Source organism: Eurypyga helias, unplaced genomic scaffold (assembly GCF_000690775.1).
Source record: "Eurypyga helias isolate BGI_N326 unplaced genomic scaffold, ASM69077v1 scaffold5893, whole genome shotgun sequence".
NCBI classification, from domain to species: Eukaryota; Metazoa; Chordata; class Aves; order Eurypygiformes; family Eurypygidae; genus Eurypyga; species Eurypyga helias.
The window spans coordinates 7,098-28,281 of record NW_010240446.1 but is presented as its reverse complement, the minus strand read 5'-3'; the positions used below and the strand labels follow the sequence as shown (position 1 = coordinate 28,281).

Here is a 21,184-nt window from a genome sequence, read left to right as displayed (position 1 = left end):
TTGATTTCTCAGAAACCTTATCTATCTAAACTAGAAGTGGTTACAATGCATAGTAAATGGAATGCAAAAATACAAGCAATTTTATAATTTCCGTTGCCTCTGCAAGAAGTTTCGATGTTGATTTTAAGTGGACTGATTGAGAGAAAGAAATGAAGCCTGGGGATATCATTGGCATAAACAGCATGCCACACTTAGAAAATTAATGCTCAACTGTATGCAAATGAGTACATTATTTCTTTATACAAATGCAAAAAGCAATGAGGTTGAGGAAACATCACAGAAATGTATTCCTGCTAATTTTTTTTTCCTTGTCTCGTACAACTTAGAAGGATTTTAGAGCTGTGAGTTTAGGGGCAGGCTTTTAAAGAGCATAGAAATTCCCTTGTGGATGCACTAGACTTAAGATGCATGAAGGTGTACTATGCCATGTTGTCCGTGCAGTGGTTTTCTGTAGGTAACAGGATGCGGGTGACGGGTTTCACAGGTTTTTCTTCCCCTTTGGCGACAAAACTGAAACACAGGTTGCATATGTCATGGGAAAAGCTGCTGCCTGAGCTTTTATCAGGTACTGCTGGTACCTGATCTGTCAGTACCTCCCTTTCCACCTTGCCCATCAAAATGTGTCTCTTGCCAGAACCTTCTTCCACTGTTGAAAAGGCAACGTTTTACGCATAATGGTGCAAAAGGTGTATCAGGAGAGTGCAACAGGACACGTGAAGTTGGTGAATTTAAACTTTTGTGTGGGAAGCTGGCCAGAAGCTTAAAGACATAGGCGGCATGTGGGTGTCTTTGGAGGGCGGGGTGTGTTTTCTGCTGGAATTTTAAATTGGAAGTGCAGTTGGGTTGAGAAGTGGAGATGGAGGTGGCAGCACACAGCTTGGGTTCACCTAGAGCTGATGGGGTAACTCGTGTGGGGCACCAACCCGAACACATACGGTTGGTTGGCTGTTGATACACCCTGGGGTAACCAGACTGAGGTTTTTCTCAGCACACATTGGAGTTTTCAGTTCTACTGATCGTTCATGTGGTAGAGATAAACAGATCCTATAAACACAATATATACATAAACAGTAGAGGTAAACAGTGCTCTCGGTACACAATCAGAAGTTGGCATACCAAAAATATTGAAACACTTAATACAGTACGAATGCAAAGCAAATGAAGACAGATGTGGTTGTAAAATCATTTTCACCAGTCTAGCACCTAAATCAACTCTTTCTTCAATGAAAGCAGGGTATATACATATATGTAATACTACTGTGGCTATTAAGGAGTCCAAGTGATTTTTTTTTTTAAATCAGGTAAATAACATTCAGTGTAATTTTTATAAAGCTTTTAAACAACATGATGCCTCACTTTACTGCATACAATTAAAGCTGAAGTTATTATTTACAGACTTCTGAGAGCTGAAGAACTTTTTATTACTTTTATGTTTTTACAATAGCCACATGCAGCACTGGCAAAGAAACTGATAATATGAATTTCCTTGTGGATTTAGGGTTTTTTGATATAGTGATTAGAAAGACAGGCCCCTAAGTATATCTATTTCTTCATAAGACTTCAGTTTTCAAATTATCCTGATTTCCTTGTTTTTTTAAGGCTTCTTACTATTATCTGATGATTTTTTCCACAACTTTCTTCTTACACATACCAAAATGCATGCTCAGAGTAAGGGAGAACATTTTCTTACTTATATATTAAGAATAAATAGATATTAAACAAAAATAATAAATATAATTATGGTAAGTATAAATTATATTTATGCATATTTATACTATTTTAATATTAACATTTAAACTATACTGAATTAATTGAAGAATAGGGATTGCAGCTCACATTTTTTCTTCAAATGTAAAATATCTTTCCCACAGAAGAAGTAGTATTGCTTATCCTCTGCTCCTCCACTGTTTTGGGTGGTGTGTTTTATGTTCCTTTCCTTTGGGCCCTAATGCTGGAATGCATTTCATTACTTTTAATTTAAAATCTAATTCTTATTCTTCTTTTTTTTTTTTGTCTTTGATAGGGAAATTATTAACTTAAAAATAGCCTCACTATAAAAGCTCAAATGTGTCATGTTCTCAGTTTTACCTATATTTTTGGTTTTAACAGATAAAATATGGAAATGAGATTCTGAGCATGTTCGGTCTTTTTTAATAAGTGTACTATGCTGTCGAAGATCTGTTTTGACTAATAATGTAGATTTTTAAGAAAGACTGGCAACTGATCCCCAAGTAGACCTTTTGAGATTAATATTTTACGAGATTTACTTTGGAAAGAAAATGTGTCTCAGCAGTGTATTGATTCAACTCTCCTATATCTTACATAATGTCTGTTTTCAAAATGGCCAAACCAGAAATTCAGAAATGCAAGTATTAACACTTAGAAATACCAATATGGACATTTTAAAGTCCCAGTCTCTGCCTTGTCTAAATTGTCTTTCAGGGAAGGATTTAGTCTGTTTGACTTACGTCATGCTGGTTTATATTTGCCTCTCTTGATGACTTTTTCACTCATTTACCATAGCCAATATGTTTGGTTTCATGGCCAAACCAGAAATTCAGAAATGCAAGTATTAACACTTAGAAATACCAATATGGACATTTTAAAGTCCCAGTCTCTGCCTTGTCTAAATTGTCTTTCAGGGAAGGATTTAGTCTGTTTGACTTACGTCATGCTGGTTTATATTTGCCTCTCTTGATGACTTTTTCACTCATTTACCATAGCCAATATGTTTGTTTTCTTGTGGGGTTTGTTTGTTTGTTTGTTTGTTTTTTCCCCTTTGTAGCTTATGATATCGTAGGTAGGTATTCATAAGGAGGGGCATCTTAATTCTGTGTAAATGCAATTTCCAGCTTTCTGGTCCAGCAGAAAAAAAAAATAATCCGAACTATCTGTGTGTAAACCAAAATACAGAAATACAAACAGTAGAGGAAATCAACATAAACAAGGGGTTTATGATTGTGTTATGGGATTACTGAATTATGTAAAATTGGGCTACAGGAAATCCTGATATGAAAGGAACAATGTAAGGGCCTCTTCATTATATTGACTATTAAGAAATTGAAGAGAACCTAGATGGCTAATAATCCAGGACTGGTTTTTTCATGCATGTTTTTAATGCTCTTTGCAGCAGTTGCGCCAAGTCTTTGAAGGTTTCTCTTAATGGAGGGTGGAGGGAGGGTCACTCTTGTGAGAAAAAGCATCAGTTCACCACGAATGCTGCTAGGAGCTCACTGCAGTTAGGTGCTAAGTTTCTACAGTGGTCAGAGAAAGCCACGCTACGAAATTAAAAGAGGGAGTGAAGGGATGGCTGGAAGGTAGCTGAAGCTTAGGGCATTTAAAGGGTGTTCTGCATTGCTGGGCAGAAGTAAAAGCTGAGAGGGAGTTCAAGCAGGACACAGCGAAGCTTGTAGAATTGAAATCTACTTCTCTTGCCCTTACCTCCCCAGTGCTACAAAGGGATTTTTAAAAAGATGCCAAAAAAAAAAACTAACGAAGATTCAGCTCTAGTCTAATAGGTAGAGAAATCACTTTGAAATCCAGATTTCCTTAGTTTGGGTTTCATCTGGGAGGAATTGCACACAGGGGAAGAAACATCAAATGAAAGGTAATCCTTCATTTGACATGGTTATCTTCTTAACTGCTATTGCAACACCCCTGCTATTTCAATTCACCTAAATTTATTCCACCAAGCACACACTTACCCATCTGTGAACATTTCAAAGACCTTGTTTTATTCTAGTGTTTCCATTTTACATCTGCAGACAGATGTGCTAATAGTTAGGTGAGTAGATGAGAGAGCTTAATGTCGGCTGCTGGGGAGGGGTAGCAAACAGCACTTCCTGAGAGGCCAGCCCAGAAAAATACATCCATGAACAAATCCCGGATGGCACAAATGCAGCAGCCTGGTCTGTTGGTTGGAAACAGCAGTCCCTCTCCATAGCCCAGCTCTCTCCGCAAGTCTCTAGTGCTTTTCCTTTCCTTTTTATTCCCTGCTTTCTTTGAATATAGCATGGTTCTTAAGCACACAGAACTTCCGAAAAACCACGTACACCTTGAAGCCTGAAAACAAAAAGGAGCCTTGAAATGTGTTCGGATCTCTGGGGATCTAATTAATTTACTGATAGCAGCAAGTGCTCTTACAGCCTGAGCTCGTTTCAAACGTGTCACATCATTTTACTAAACACGTTTTCTTTGTTACACTTAGTAGACCCTAATAAATGAGTTGTACATTCTCATTTCTTCTTTATTAAAACCACCTAAAATTTTTGTTTGGTTTAATTATAGCACTTCCTACTTTCCTGAAATTCAAATGCTCTTCTGTTTAACTAATGGTGTTAATGAACGATAGGCATGGAACTTCTGAAAACCTGTTGTCACAGCAAACTGGTGCCTTTTGTCTTAGGATGTCAACTCTCTGATGACAGGCAACAAAATTAAGGTGTTTTTTCTGTGCACCCTAGCACATCAGGGAAACACCTGAATACATCCTGTTGACTTTCCAGGGCTAAGTGAGAGAAAGGATTTGTTGAGGACACTGAGCAGCAACCCTCACCAGCAAGACATCAACTTGGAGAACTAGCTACCCCTTTCAATCCTTTTGGTTAAAACCAGTAGGAAGGTTATGGTGGAAAAAACCCTCTTGTAGTCCTCCGACTCCTTTTGTCCCAGTGTGACTTTTACAACAAGCCGTTACAGGAAAAACGTGAAGCACTCATTCACTTTCTTCTGGTATGAGGCATCAAGCGCTTTCAAGATGTCCGTAGTACACAATTCTCTTACTTTTCTTAAGTGACTATTTTCTTCTGAAGGTTGCGCTGATCACCCACACAGCAGGCTGAAGGGGCCAACTGGTTGTTTTTCTTTCTTTTCCTGGGGCGCCAAGCAGGATCATGTCAGACACATTCAAAAGCCAACAGCAGAGCAGCAGTGGGGCTCAAGCTGTGGAGTCCTCACTCAGCTTCAAGTGATGGTGGCAAAATCAGTAGCACGTATCAGCAACAGGGCTAAAATTTTGCCATAGTCTTGACATGTATTGGGATATGATGATTGATTAGGGCTGGAACATGTCTCCTATGGGGACAGGCTGAGAGAGTTGGGCTTGTTCAGCCTGGAGAAGAGAAGGCTCCGGGGAGACCTTATAGCACCTTCCAGTACCTGAAGGGGCTACAAGGAAGCTGGGGGGGACTTTTTACAAGGGCCTGTAGTGACAGGACAAGGGGTAATGGGTTGAAATTGAAAGTGGAGAGGTTTAGATTAGATATCAGGAAGAAATTCTTCACAGAGAGGGTGGTGAAGCACTGGAACAGGTTGCCCAGAGAAGCTATGGAAGCCCCATCCCTGGAAGTGTTCAAGGCCAGGCTGGATGAGGCTTTGAGCAACCTGGTCTAGTGGAAGGTGTCCCTGCCCATGGCAGGAGGGTTGAAACTGGATGGTCTTTAAGGTCCCTTCCAACCCAAACCATTCTATGGTTTACCAGCGTGGCATGGCTTTGGCAAGTGTGAGTGAAGGTTGGCACTTTGGGGGAACAGAGATTTGTATTGTAGGTAGGTTTTTTGGTTTTTGACGCAGACTTTGCTGTGCTTATGCTCATTTTTATCAGCTCAAGATCAGCTTCACACACTAGTTTATGCTTGCACCACTGCTAGGCTTCAGGCAATTGTTCCTAGAAGTTACTCCAAAAAGCAGAAATCAATAATTGAGAGCCAGGAGAAAGATACTATGATGTTTAAAAGTACTCTGACATACTTGTTTTGCAAGCTCTCAAAATAATCACTTTTCTCTTTGTGAAAATTTGCTTGATTTTGGGTTTTCTTTTCAAGACCCTTCCTGATTCGCTTGTGGGGTCACTCCCGAGGAGCAGACATACTTGTCAGAGCAGCATTTGCCTGAGAGACAGGGCTGAAGCTTCTGTGCTGCCTGTCCACGCGTGACGCCTGTCACTGACTGTGCCCTGCAGGCAGGCTGGCTGCTCACCTCAGCTGCCATCGGCCCACATTCGCCTTCCTGCCCTGCCTGCAGCATGGAGGCAGCTCAGACCTAGCTTTGAACCTTGGTTTTTCCACACTGGAAAGTTAAATATAAGATGCTGTTCTGCAGTTATTTATGGCTGACATCAGCATATGCTACTGTCTCCTTGGATTGTGTCAGCCACCCAAACTCGGACCAGCCTTTGGCATTTGTGAAAATATACTGAGGGGTCAAAATAGCTGTGTTTAAAGGATTCTAGATAGCTAGTTTCTCACATAAGAAATTAAGTTTTTATATCTGATCAGTTTCCTATTATTACAAATAGTGTTGTGTGATAGGTACTCTTTTTTTTTTTCTTTTTTTTTTTTTACTTTTTTTTTAATTGCAAACCAGCCATTTTGGTACATTGTAATTTCCATGTGTGCCTACTTGCTCACACCAGAAAGCGCTTGCTTACAGCACACCTCATTTTTATTTCTACTGGTAATTAGGGGTGGAAATGCATCTTGCTTCTTTTCTATAAGGACTAGAACAAAAATGTTGCCTGAAAACCAGTGTTAAAAATATTTTAAGCTAGAATCAAAGTGATTCTAGCCTCAAGAAATGCAAGATGGTGTTTTAATACATCTTTAAAGTGACTAGAAGTAAGGTGGAAAGTTCTGTTAAAAATACCTTTTTCATATGGATTAAAATCCTAACCTAAACCTTGGCAACACAGGCTTTCCAATGCTTCCCATTTTATAAAATCATCTTCCATTGTGTATTATTTCCCTACCCTCCAATTGTATAGTGTAATATTTCCATGCTAGGTCCATGCTCACATGTAATTGTATTTTATTTCTTAAAAAACTTCAGGTGAAATTGTGTAGTAATGGGTAAGAAAGTAAGAGGCTAAGACCTGGAAAAGGCTAAGGTGGGAAGCATCCCTCTCATGCTCACGGCCGTGTCTTAATTCCCTAGCGCGTTACTGTCTTCCAGAGCACTAAATGTAGAAATGGAATCATAGAATCACAGAATGGTTTGGGTTGGAAGGGACCTTAAAGACCATCTAGTTCCAACGCCCCTGCCGTGGGCAGGGACACCTTCCACTAGACCAGGTTGCTCAAAGCCTCACAATCCAAACCTTTTCCACCCCTTTGCCCCTGAGGCTAAGTTTTGAGGATACTGCCCATGCGGGCTGGTGGCCACCGGGCCAAGCCGTGCCAGAAAGTGTCCATACCTGCACAGCCAAGCTTGGGAAGCTGCACATGGCGTTGGTCTCACCGACCACTGTTCGTGGATGCAGTGCTGGTGGGAGCTAAGCCAGGAGTGGGAATAAGTGCTTAAAAGGCAGAACATTAGGAATTTTACAACTGGGGTCTACTCTTCCTCTTCCTGGGTGTCCCTCTTGTTCTCCTCCCAGGTATCCCCATTCTCCTTTCTTGATCTCAGGTTTTTCCTGCCCTCCCTTCCTGAACAGCTCTTCGTGTTGCCCTCTGCTCTCTTCATGCCTTCCCCCCAGCATAAGCGGGGCTTGTCAGGGAACAAATTACAATATGGGACTTCAATTCTGCGTCCAATTTCAGTCAGCTGTGAAGAAAAACAAAGCCCACAGTCTGTGATGCTTCACACTGATTTCTCTGCCTGCAAAACACAGCCCCCCTTAAGATTTCTGCCCTTGGAGACCCCACTTTCAGCTCATGAACGCTGCCTGCTGTGTCTTCTCCCATGCTCTGTGTGCTGCTTATATGGCCTGTGGGATGGTTCAGCCCCATGGGCTGTGCTTGGTAGTCTTGGCCTTTGACTTCTGCCTGGCTTTAGGCTTCAAACTGCCTGGTGGGGGGAATTTGTTTCCCTCAGGAGGCTGGATTTTCTGTCATCTGCTCCTATTATCTGCCCTCTGACTTCAGGATGTAACATATTTTCTGTATTTCATAGCAGGCTTGTCTGGGGATCTTCCAGTACTCTCCTGAGCTGCTTTTTTGCTTCAGCCTGCAGTGGTGGTCCTGTCCTCTTGCAGGGACTCAGCTGCCAGTCTCAATGTGTTTGATGTGCAGCATCAGAGCAGCAACGCACTCTCCCACAGTTTTACATCCCTTCACAAACACCAAGCAGTTAAAAATAACTTCTGTTTCATGTTTTCTGCTGAAAGCAGCTCTCCCCACATTTCAGTGCTCCTGTCACAGGATTCGGTGCTACAAAATACAGCAGGCCTGGCTGTGTTTTGGGTCTAGTGCCAAGCGGCTACGAGTGAGGACAACTTCACTGCACCCCACACGGCCTCTCTGGTGGGTACAGGTTTCTAACGTGTGTTCCTGGCTCCCTCTTTGCTGCCCTGCTGCATCCCTGGAGGCCCTGCTCCCTTCAAAGCATCACGCCCCAGCCGTGTCCTCACCTTAACTCCTTCCCTTTCAGCCCTCTCAATGGCTTCAGGCTTTTTTGTTGGAATAATGAACCAGAACAATCTCATTTTTTTTAAAGTAAAAACACAGTTCAGCTGTTCATTATCCCACGGTATATTTAAACCACCTGCTTTTATGTGCCAGACAGCTCTGTCAACGCATCTACACCAGTAACTAAATGGCCAGGTGAAGGCTGGATGTACCATTTGGCATCATAGTGGTAGTCAAAAATCTAGCTAACTGCATCAGGCAGATATTCGGGTGCGTGGAGGGGTGTGAACATCTGAAACTGAACCTTTGAACTCTCGAGCTGCAACCAGCACAGACTGGGTATAAATTTGGGGAAATGCCTGGGCTAAACAAGTGTCACATCCTGCATCCTCCTGTTAATAAAGAGCCATGAGACAGGGTCAGCAGCTTCTGCAGATAGACTGCTTAGACTGGGAAAGTGAGGGCCTGGGCTCTGGAGAGAAGAGCTGTCCTGAAAGGCAGTGCCCTTGGACACAAGAAAGGGTCCTGGAAGGAGGATGATGTGGATCCTGGAAGCAGGGTGCAGATCCTGGAGATAAGGGTCACTAACACCAGGGGATGCCCCAGGCACCATGGCTGGCAATGGCTGCTGACAATAAGCCAGAAGCCACCATGATCGCCCACCCCGCCTCCCATTGGAAAAGGGCAGTCAGGACCCACCAAGGCTGCCCTGCCTGGGGAGTGCGTGGGGAGCAGCACAGGTGATGGTTGGGCAGCAGACACGTGTTCCACGGGTAACGGGGTGGGCAGCTGGCGCGTGTGCCACCAGCTGGCCGGGTCTGGCTGGCTGGCAAGAGCCTCGCTGGAGATTTGTCGTGCCTGCAGCCCTCGTGCCCATGGTCGGGGTCTGATGTGCCAGCGGGGCCCCTCAGGGGATTCGGTGCGCTTAAAAGCCTCCAGCAACTCCCAGTATCCAGACGGGCAGCAGGCTGGTGTTCCACTCACTCCCACCCCTGGCTATCACCAGCCTTGTCCTGCTCTGATGGCACAAAGCAGCTGCAAGCCCATTGCAGCTGGTCAGTGGCTTCAGCTGCTTCACGCTGCCCCAGCCCTTACGGACGTGTCACAAGGTCTCCTCCTGCAGGGTGAGGGTTTTTTTTCCTTTTTCCTACTTTTAGATGTAAATTTTAAATGGTAAAAAGAAATTTTTGTAGATTGAAAGGATGGTTAGAGCTAAGACTGAGAGTATTTATCAGAAAAACAGGGTCAGTAATTCACTCTACCCCTAATTTTGCAGTGCTAAGAAACTAAGCATTTAACATTAGATTTTAAATCTAAACACAGTGAAGCATAAAAACAAGCAGTTTCCAAGCAGTTTCAACTCTAGCCTGTAATGTCACTGGGAGGAAGAAAAAGTTCAAAAGTCACCTTATTTGTCACCAGGAATGACAAAACCTAACAGTAATTATGTTGCTGTGGAACCTTGATGGTGACTACAGACAGATGCAGAGCTGTGTGGGCATAGAAATACAGACGGAATTGGTCTGAAGGTACATATACGAATGTGCTCAAACATGACAAGGATGGGTGCATGCAGGCAGTGTTTTCTCCTGAGTGCTAAATCTGAGCAAAGCTATCTGTAAGCACATAGCCAGTGTCCTACAAACTAGGACTGGCTGGCCACTCATTTGTGTCAATAAATGTGCACAACTGCTGAGCTGTGAGCTTTTTATCTGCATGTAGTAAGCTGTCATTAGGCTTATTAGGCTTAAAATCCCGTGGGAGCATGTAAACAAATTAGTACATATTTTTCTGCGTCTGAGGTTTACAACCATTGACATTTCTAGTAAGAAAAAATATTGAATGTTCATCATATTGATATTTAGTGGCTTCATGAGTATTTTGAGGTAGGTCCCTAAGAAGTAGCAACTCATTACTGGAGCAGTTTTTCACTGTCAGTAGGTTCACTTAAAAACCTGTTTGCACTGGAGATGTTCTTTTGTTTAGCAACAATCTGAAGTTCGCAGGCATGAAATATTACTGGCAAAATTAGCATCTTTAAATTAAGGTAAGAAAAGGTGCCTGTGGAAAAAGAGGGAGAGAGGAAGGTAAGCTGGCCATCTTCAGTGTTTCCGCAGCATGGAATTAGGTTCTGTTGCAAGATTCATTACCGACTTGAGGCACGCATAGGTCTATTTAATCATTTAATTGTATCTGGAGCAGCTGGGAAGACATAAAATACCTGGGAAGTTGGTAGCTTGGGGTTTTTTTCCCCACCCTGTGCCTTACACGAGTGAGTCAGGATGCAGCTAGCAGCGGCTCCTGGCAGTCAGGCCACGTTCCCCTTGTAGAGCTTTCTGGCAAGGGGAGAACCCCGTGCCCACTGCCACCTCCTCAGAAGATGCAGTGTCTCTTCCTGCTCTCACGGCATCAGGAAGAGCTCGATGGAGAGCTGGACTGGGCGCCCACCGCCATCCCCTGTTCTGCAGCGATGCTCCTTCCTTTTCCCAGTCCAGAGGTGGAGCGGAGCTTGCAGAACCATGTGAAACGCACAGAGAAACTTTCATTCAGAAGTTCAGTTAAAAAGTAGAATATTTATTAAAATAAACAAGGAGAGTGGGGTTTGGATATTTTGAAGGTTTTCCTGTGCCATTCACACATGTAAACTTCGGGGACTTTTTCATTGGGGCAACAAAACTATCTAACCACAACTATTTACGTCACAGCCCTACCTCAGTCTTCGCTGTCCTACATTTGGGTGGTTAGGACCCAGTTACATGCTAAGTCTTCGTTTCTCCCACTTTTGTTTTATAATCCCTACCTGTAAATTATAGGAAAAATGCTGTGTTTAAAACAACCAAAGTGTCGATTTCCTTTCGGCTGCGTAATTGGGTTTCAAATACAGTGTAATAAACCCAGTGTTAACTTTCACAGGTAAGAACGAATGTCGTGCTGAAATGACACGGTTAACCAAGCACACTGATTCCATACAGCCTCTGAAATCTGAAAAACTCCTTCTACTGCTTAAAAGAAATGGGAGCCCTTTTCTTCCTGTTTCCCTCTCAGGGATCCTGACACCCACAAAAAAAAAGTAAAATATTCACCTGGTTTTGTTCACACTTGAGAACAGACACGTCGGACTGTCATATCAATGTAGTGAATCTTCCTAGTAACGTGTTATCAGTTTTCCGGTGTTAATCAATGAGATGGCTATCACAGTAAAACCACAAGAAACATCAATACATCATTAAAAAACACGCTGAGGCACCGTTTCATAATTCTGTACATTCTGCTTGGGAGCCTGAGCCAATGGCGCGTTCTTCAGCACCCTCCTGCAACACGCTCCTCGTCGTAGTGTGTGAGCTGGTGTTTGCTCAGGACTCAGTGTGACTTAATTTTTGCTTGCTGGATGTCAATTTTGTTTCGCTCTATGTGTCAATTAACAGGTGTGTATGTAATATAGACTGCAGTGGATACAGTTTTAATCCCGTGTGTGCTTCTGATGGAAGTTCCTATAACAACCCGTGCTTTGTTAGAGAAGCATCGTGTCTGAGGCAAGAGCAGATCGACATCAGGCATCTTGGACACTGCTCAGGTAGGCTTAATTTTGGTGTTCTGGTAAATGTAAATTCTGACAAAAGCGGGCTTGGTAGAACTTTCCCTTTTCCATTTTTGATCAGAAGTCTCTGATCCACTGATCAGTGAACTCCCCGCTGTATTTTAGAGTTCCCCATGCAGAGGTATGTTCGCACTATGTACACACGGGCTGTGTTTCCATTACCTTCCTTTGGCTGCTGTTACCTGGAAAGCAAAAGCTCTTAGGAGAGTCTAAGCCAACGAGTCTTACAAAAAGGGTTGGTAAGAAGCAGGAGAGCAAAAGGAATACCCGTGTGTGGGAAGCATTCCTAATTGCTGCTGTGGACTGTACAATGTATGTCCCAGGTGAGTGAAGTTGGGCCCCAATTGGACAAATATGTATCTGCTTCCTTTTCCAGTGGAATAGTTCACTGAAAGCCTCTGTCTGCCGCCTTATAGTTAATCATGTGCATGACTCCTCAGTTTTAGAGTATTGTTATTAGGACCTTCTCATGGGAATAACAGCTTCCCACCATCTTTTTGACAGTTTCATCTAGATCTTTAACTTGGACAGTTCCAAAACTGAAACAGACTGTCACCCAAATAACCGAGGCCCATACCATGGTAAAGTTTTTAGTTCAAAGCCTAGAGCTTGAGCTGTGCCGTGGGTAGGTTTGGGTGCTGGGGTTCCTGGCTCTGTCACTGAGCAGGTATGCTGCCAACCTGGCTGTATGGGAGGAACCATGTGGGAATGTGTCCACCTTTGCTGCAATTAAAATACCTCTACTGTTATCCTGGCTTCTCAAGGACATGCACATAGTGGTCTGGAAATAACCCTTTCCTAACACAATCCATGCATGTGTTTATCATCTAGAAGCAGATGACACAAACGCAGTTGGAAAGAAAGATGATGGCATGCAGTATCGGCCAGAGGTGAAAGGTACTGTGCTGACTTTGTGCCGTTTGGTTACGGTTTCACAAGATGAGAAAATAGAGCACACAGATCCCTTCTCGTCTGCCTTACAACTTTGATTTCTGTAACTGAGACAGACCTGTGAACAGCTGCTTTCTTGCAGCACGTTGCAAGCCTGGCAAGAAGGAGATGTGCATTCATCCCTCTACGGTGCCCAGCTGCTCACCGGCCTGTGCAGTGGCCACAGGATTAGACTTCCCCCAAGTGCTCTGAAAATGATTTTACTGGAAGACACCAAACTGTGACATCCCTGATGAAATGACACAAGCCTCCCACCCATGACCCCATCTTTTCTGTTAACTTCTGAAACAAAATGGCAGATTCTGTATTTGCTAGGTGGTTTTAAAATCTTTCCAGTAATCATATGCTGAATCACATTGGTTGAACATGTTTTACCTATGCAAACCTTGCCTTACCTCTAATAACCTTAGCATAAATGAAATAAGGCAGAGTTTCACTTTCTGCTCAGTCATTTTACGTGATAGTAGCCCATGTGTGTTATGCAGAGGCCTTTGTCCTGGACAGCAACACTCTAAGCAAGAGCCATGACATGCGGAAGCATATTTGTTCTGAAAAAGCACCTCTCTCAAGTTACTGGCAAAGAGCAGATCTGCAAAGGTGTTAACCTTTCCTCCTCTTCTCTCACAAATAACAGGATAGGATAGGATAGGATAGGGTAGGGTAGGGTAGGGTAGGGTAGGGTAGGGTAGGGTAGGGTAGGATAGGATAGGGTAGAATAGAATAGAATAGAATAGAATAGAATAATTTCAGTGAGAAGGGAACTACTATGATCATCCAGTCCAACTTCCCAGCCGATTCAGGGCTGACCAAAAGATAAAGCGTGTTATTAGGAGCATTCTCCAAATTTGACTTCAGCACTGACAGCCTTGGGGCATCAGCCACCTCTCTAGGAAGCCTGCTGCAGTGTTTGACCACCCTCTCAGTAAAGAAATGCTTCCTAATGTCCCATTGAAATGTTTCCTGGTGCATCTTTGAACCATTCTAGTATGTCCTATTCCTGGATGCCAGGGAGAAGAGGTCAGAACCTCCCTCTCCACTTCCTTTCCTCAGGAAGCCATAGGGAGTGATGAGCTCCCCCCTTAGCCTCCTTTTCTCCAAACTACGTAAGCCCAGATTGCTCAGACACTCCTCACAGGACATCCCTTCCAGCCCTTTCACCAGCTTTTTTGCCCTTATCTGGATGCATTCAAGGACCTTCATATCCTTCTTAAATGCTGGAGTCCAGAACTGCACACAGCATACCAGGTGAGGCCACAGCAACCCTGAAAACAGCAGGATAATCCTCTCTTGTCTGGCTGGCTGGGCTGTGTGTGATGCACCCCAGGGTGGGGTTTGCCCTCCTGGCTGCCAGGACATGCTGCTGACTCCTGCTGACCCAGCTGTCAACCAGCACCCCCAGATCCCTCTCTGCAGGGCTGCTCTCCAGCCACTCTTCTCCCAGTTTATATCTGTTCCTGGCGTTACTCCATCCCAGGTGCAGAATCCGGCATTTGAGCTTGTTCAATTTCATCCCATTCACCATTGTCCAATGCTCCAGTGTATGTAGATCCCTCTGCAAGGCCTCTTGTCCCTCAAGAGTCAACAGCACCTCCCGGTTTGCTACCACCAGCAGACTCGCTAATGGTGCAGTCAGCTCCTGCATCCCAGTCACTGATAAATGACCAGAACTGGCCCTAGAGCTGAGCCCTGAGGAGCAGCACTGGTGACCGGTCACCAGGCAGAGGTAGCCCCATTCACTACATCCCTTTGAGCCCTGCCCTTCAGGCAGTTCTTCGCCCAGCACACCATGAACCCACTCATCCAACAGCTGGACAGCTTACCCAGAGAATCCTGTGAGGGACAGTATCAAAAGCCTTACTAAAATCCAGAAAAAATACATCCACCTGCTTTCCCATGCCCTCCCAGAGTAAAGCCATCCCACCAGGGATTTCAACATTCCTTGTGCTCTTCTTGAAAAGCTGTTCCATGCCAAAAAGCTCCATATATTTTTCTTTTTTTTCACAAATTCTCTTACTGTCACTCCATGTAATGTACCAGTTGGACTGATTTAATGTCAATTTTCACTTAAATTATGAAGGCATAAAAGGCACCAAATGGAATATACGTCTTATTATGTGATACAATGAAACACCACTTTTGGTTCCTATTCAGAAGAAGTTACAGCCTTTTATTCATTGCATATAAATTGCCCTTGAAATCTAGTTAGTGGAAAAAACATTGTATGTAATTATTATTCTTAATGTGTGTAGCTTGTGCAGCCTCAAGTTCAGCAAATGATGTGCACGGAGGGAGTATGCCTCGTGCAAATAAATTGTTCCACAAACTTTTTATGCAGTAGCCGGGTTTTTTTACATAGGGAGAGCCTGAACTGAACTACTTTGAATGACTTTTTCTTCCAGGATAAGAAAACAGTCCACACTTCTGTTTCTTTTTGCTTTAGCTTTAAATTCCTGTGAGTTATTCTTGTTGCACTGTTCTCTGTGTAACACCTTCTTGTCTGTAGCACCCTAGCCATGACAGTCTCCTTCTCCTGCAGTGCAAGTGCCCACCTAAAGTTACATCTCTCTGCCCGGATTCAGCTGGCTTGCTGGTCTTACTGAGCCAAGATGGGCATCAGGGTTTCAGGTTTTGGGCATGCCTCTTCCTTCCGGTGAAGCATCTGAACCCAGTCACCCTTTCAAGGCTCCCACACATTAAATCTTTCACTCTGAAGCTCTGCAGCGGTCGGCAGGCCTCAGATTAAAAATGGATTCCCGCCAATAGGTGGGTAGATGTCTGTGTTAGGCCGGGCATCACTGCCTGCGTTCCACAGCTCTTTGCTTAATGCAGTTTTGCCTCTGACTCGAGTGGCTGTGGCTGCCTGGCCACCTTTCAGGGGATGCATCCTTCACTGGGCGTCACGTTCTACATCAGTACATACACTAAAACCGGACACGGTGCAGCTGTCTGAACAGACTAATAGAATTGCATACAGCTTATTGCTCGCCTTTGCTTGGGAGCAGATGACCAGTAATTAACTGCGTGGAAGAGGACAGAGACAACAGTTGTGGGATGAGTCATCCCCACTTTTCTCCTCTTAAACATGCCACGACGTAGTCTGTTCCACCCAGGCAGTGGTGGACGTATTGTCAGTATCAGCCACTGTTCTTCCCTCATATCAAGTCTTCTGTGTCTTTGAAGCACAGCCTGAAACAGCAGCCTTCCTTAGATCTGAAACCCCTAATAGAGGTTTTTCTCCTGCAACAAATTAGAAAACATTCCAGGAAATGTCCAGGGAAAACCTAAAACAGCAGCATGCCTTTATTTTTCTCTTGTAAAATACATTCTCTTTCTTGATGGTGTTATTTCAAATATCTGCAATTGTATAAGAGATTTCTTCTTCACAGTCCCTTTTTGCTTTGCACCTGCAGTTCATTATAATCTTGTATTTGTGATGCTATAGTCAATTGCCATGGAAATGAACGTAATTCCACAATTATGCTCACATCTTTAGATCCCTGCTCTTCAGAGAAGTTCATTATGAAATACCATCTTCTGTGTTTCGGGCTCTTTTACAGAACAATTGGTCAAGATAAAGGCAGATTAAGAAGTGAAGGGGAAAAAAAAGAGGAAAAAACCAAGTGATGCAAAAGCCATCACTCACAACATCCCACCAGCAGACAGATGCCCAGTCAGCCTCTGAGCACCTGGAAAGACCAACCCCCCAGTTTTCATAGCTGAGCATGGTGTCGTATGGTACAGCATACCGCTTTGGGCAGTTTGGGTCAAGTGTCCTGGCTGTGCCCCCTGCCAGCCTCTTGCCCACCCCAAGCCGACATGTGTAGAGGCCAGAGGGAGAAGCAGGGGAAGCCTTGACGCTGTGCAAGCAGCCCTCAGCCATACCCAAAGCACTGGTGTGTTACCAGCACTGTTTTAGCCGCAAGTCCAACACACGGCACCGAATGGGCTGCTCTGAAGAAAACAAATTCCATCGCAGGCAGCCCCAGTGCACTTCCAAAGGAATGGGTATTTTAAGCTCATTTCAGTATTTTGAAGCTCCCTCTGTGGGATAGTGTTTCTCTGATGAAGGCAGGTATTCTAGTGTGTTTGATTTCAGCTGTAACGACAGGTGGAGGCTGGTCAGACCTGGGCTTTACCAACCTCTTTTCTACTCCATCGCAGGCAGCCCCAGTGCACTTCCAAAGGAATGGGTATTTTAAGCTCATTTCAGTATTTTGAAATTCCCTCTCCGGGATAGCATTTCTCTGAGGAAGGCAGGTATCCTGGTGTGTTTGATTTCAGCTGTAAAGACAGGCGGTAACCGGTCAGACCTGGGCTTTACTAACCTGTTTTCTACTCAGTGGTCATAAAACGTGGTTTAGCTTCTTTCTAACCCTTCAGGGTTTATTCCCTCTGTTTAGACACGGGAGAGAGCGCCCTGTATCTGTGTGTTAGCTCTTTGCCTCAGTGCCACTGACAAAACCTCTGCTGATCTTCCTGCACTGACTTGCTCCTGTCCTGAATACTTTTCTCCTCGTGAGAAACCTGACATTAGAACCATATTTAGACATCTCTGAGGATCATTATTTCAATGCAGTACATTCTCACAAATCTCTGCAGGTGCCTCTGAAACTTCCCCCTTTGCCTTTGCTTTATTATTCTGTGGTTCTTTATTCACTAGCAAGTTTTTAAGGATATGCTATTCTTGGTTGAGGTGTTTTAATGAGCATCACACAGCCATTTATAATTGTTTATGTGTCTTTCTGTCCAAGACGCCAGTGATCAGCGAGAAGACATTTACATTGGAAACCACATACCTTGTTCAGAAAGCTTCAATGGCTACTGTATACATGGAAAATGTGAATTCATTTATTCCACTCAGAAGGCTTCCTGCCGGTAAGTCCTGCATGCCTCCAAAATGTGCTTGAAGTCGCTGTAAAGCTGAACCAGAATGCTCTCTGGACATAATTACGGTGTGTGTCCCTTTGCAGCTCTCTAGGCACTGGCACTGGAGCTGTACCCCTGTGCTGGGGGCAGCACCCAGCTGCTCCAGCTGTGCAGGAGACGGTGCCCAGAGAAGAGGCTCAGACGGTCGTGTAGTTCAGAAGCTGAATCCCCCTGAGGATTGTGGCCTCAGTGTTGTCCTTCATTTTCAGCTGCTAAATCCTATCTAGAAAGGAGAAATCCCCACAGACCCCCACCTTTGTCTTGCAGGACTCTTCTGTATGGCTGCTCTCTGCCTGTTGACCTCTCAGTCTGTTCTTATGCTGCCTACACAGTTTGTTGCTGTTGTCATAAACTCTCTAGAGTATCAATATCTCATTGTTAACATTTATTGCCCTTTTTCACAATCACAGGCTTCACCTAGAGAGTATAAGTTTGCACAATATTCTTTACTCCACATTTTTTTGTCTGTGATGTAATCTAACCGCTCAGTACACTCAGTCCCTCAGTGTTTCCCAGGAAATCTGAATGTTTCATTTCATTTCCTTTTTATTTTCTTAGCTCCCAGATAATTCTTTCTTTACATTTCACCAACTAAATTCTTCCTCTTTATTTTCATTTAAAAATAAAACAAAGTTAAAAAGTGGTGTATAGAAAAAGGCCTCTTAATCACATGGAGTCCCCTCCTTAGTAGGAGGTTTCACTCCTGAACTTTTATCTTGCAGGCTTGTCCTTTCAGATTAATGGGGTTGAAGATGTAATAACTCTTTGCTTTCCTTTGCTTTGGAAACTTCAGCTGTAAATCCGTTAGATTCAATCACATTTTCTCCCTTGATCTTTATCGATCAAGGATATTTAGGGGTTTTTTTCCACTGCCAAGATTTAAGGGTTTTCAGACTGACCAGGGAGTAGGGAGCTCAAAAACCAGAGCCAGTATGGCTGTCAGCTTCAGCATGTGAAAGCTTATATTATTCCTTTTCCCATCCGAGATCCTTTCTTGCTAATTTTCACCTTTCCAATAGGACTTACTTGTTTATCTCTTTTCTTTGGCCAGAACCAAGAGAGCTCAACATGGCTTTGCTTCTTTTGGGAAACTGGGTGTATCCCCAACGTCATCTTGGCGGTCATTAGGCAGCACTATTTGATTACAATATTCTTTTGATTCTAGGGCTGCATTTAACACAATTTCTGATGGATTTGTCCTCAATACATTCCAAGTAGAGGTATTTCAAGGAAAACATTCCTGGCTGAATGAACTGATTTTTTTTTCCTCCGAATTTTATTCTGGGTGGTGCTAATCATATAGTCATTTATTCGTGTATGATTCAATTGCTATTCAGTCATTTATGTATTTATTGTTTCTCTAAAAATTATCGATAGGCAGTGTTTCGATGAATTCAATTAATGTACTGTCCCTTTAAATTCTATTTTATAGTTACATTTACCGTTACTACCTTCAGCTATTTATTTAAACAGCCTGCACGGTATCTCAGCACCGGACCCAGCACAACAAACCTCACGTGGTTCCAGTCAAGAATTTCTGACTGTCAGTTCTTAACCCTAAGTATCAGATCCCCTTTGGATTTTTCTTGGCTATTTAAATACTGGTGGCCTCATACTTTACGCACATTTCCTATGGGAGCAGGGTTATTAAGGAAACGAATGATTTCTATCTGACAGCAATCCGCCAGAGTACTTCTACCGAAGAATGAAATTCTGTCGTGGAAAATACAGCGACAAATGCTACGGGCAGATGGTTACGTTCAAATGCTTTGCATTCTCATACACATCTAGCATATACACCGTTGAATTTGGTCCTCATTTCCTGGTAGTGATATATGTGAGGTGTCAGATGACCTACTAAACTGCAGAAAATACCTGCGCAGAGCCAGTTCTGACTTTCGCTTTCACTGAGGGCAACGAATCTCCTTGCTCGTTGTACAGCCACCCTCCAGGACTGCCAGCAGGCAGGTGGGAGGAAAGTTCTTGTAGTAGTCAGTTGCATAATATTTAGATAAGCAGCCTTTGCACAGCTGGGATCTGGTCTGTCTCATGCTGCCCCCCTCATACAGGGCAGTTCTGCCCCATCCTTAAGGCAGGCTGCATCAGGGGTCACAGTTCAACCCTTTGCAGAGAAATCTAAACTCCTTTACGCTAGCTCAGGTAATTGACTGATCAGCATATTTTGATAAATCCCTGCTGACCTCTCTTTATCTTGCTATTATATTAATGTCATATTGTTTTGGTATGTAATAATGCAGCAGAATGCTTTCAGATCTGTTCCCCTAGTTTAAGTTAGCCTAAACTAGGGCCTAGTACTTTGTCCCACCACCCATATAGTTCTTCGTTTTTGCAGGGATTCAATACTCCTGAATCTCTATTCAGTATTTCTCAGAAATAATTGCCTGTCGCTTCAGTGTTTCTGAGGAAACATCTTTGAGTTACTTGCGCCTCATCTGCTTTGTCTTGCCTCATCTGCCTTAAAGCAGTTGTCACATTGACCACACCTTGACTGTTACCTTCTTTAATGACAACAAAAGCGAAGTAACGATAAAAATTCAGTCCACTAGCAAGGAGTCCTCTTCCTTAGTGTTTCTTTTTGCATGATTACCAACACGTTCCCTGTCCTTTTCCTTCTTCTACACTAATACACGTTTCTTTTGATTGCCTCCCTAGCCATTACTGAGCTTACTTGCAATACACGGGGGCTTTTCTTTAATAACTCCGCTCTTAGTGGAATTTCTTTCATGCCTGAACCAAAACTCCTTACACAGCAGCTCATGGCTGGAGAAAGTAGAGTCACATGTAAACCCCAACCGTTATCCCTGCATGCAGAGGGGGATTAGGAGTTGCATTAGCCGTTGGAGGAAGGTCTGCAGAGTAATTATTTTGCTCCTCCAAACAGAATTAATTCCTACCTTAGCACAAAGCTTTTGGATGGGTGAGACTGATTTCTGTGTTGCATTCGGGCTTATCTGATCCAGTTCACAAAAGGATTGTATCTCTGCCTGCGTGTGAGTCTGTCTTCTCTAGCTTTCCGCTGTGGAGCTGGAGGCCAATTGTACGATTCACTTGCCCTCCATGATGCCTTCGCACCCCTCAGTCGGAAAGGACTTGCTCAGGGAGCTGAGTTCTGGGCTGTGAGCCTGCAGACTTCAGCTCAGCGTCTTGGGTGGCGCTTGCCTTTCCTTGTTGTGCTTCTGCCTCTCTTGCCTTGCAACAGGAATTCTTCCAGAGCGTGCTTCCACTGCCATCTTCTCCACTGGCACACCTCATGTTCCCTGAAAGCACCGCTGCTCAGGAGCAGCCTCTGCCGCGTTTCGCTTTGAGCTTAACTGCTGCCTTGCTCAGGAGAGGTACCATTTAGAGC

General features: G+C 43.8%; 1 protein-coding gene across 1 annotated transcript in view; it reads left to right on the top strand.

Moving 5' to 3' along the window:
- Positions 1–21,184, top strand: part of LOC104507225 (tomoregulin-1-like) — a 55,698-nt gene that overhangs the window by 31,420 nt on the left and 3,094 nt on the right. Inside the window, exons 6-8 of the mRNA XM_010148436.1 lie at positions 11,768–11,916; positions 12,772–12,837; positions 17,643–17,766. Of these exons, the coding sequence (XP_010146738.1) occupies positions 11,768–11,916; positions 12,772–12,837; positions 17,643–17,766 (339 nt within the window). The remainder of the gene's footprint in view (positions 1–11,767; positions 11,917–12,771; positions 12,838–17,642; positions 17,767–21,184) is intronic.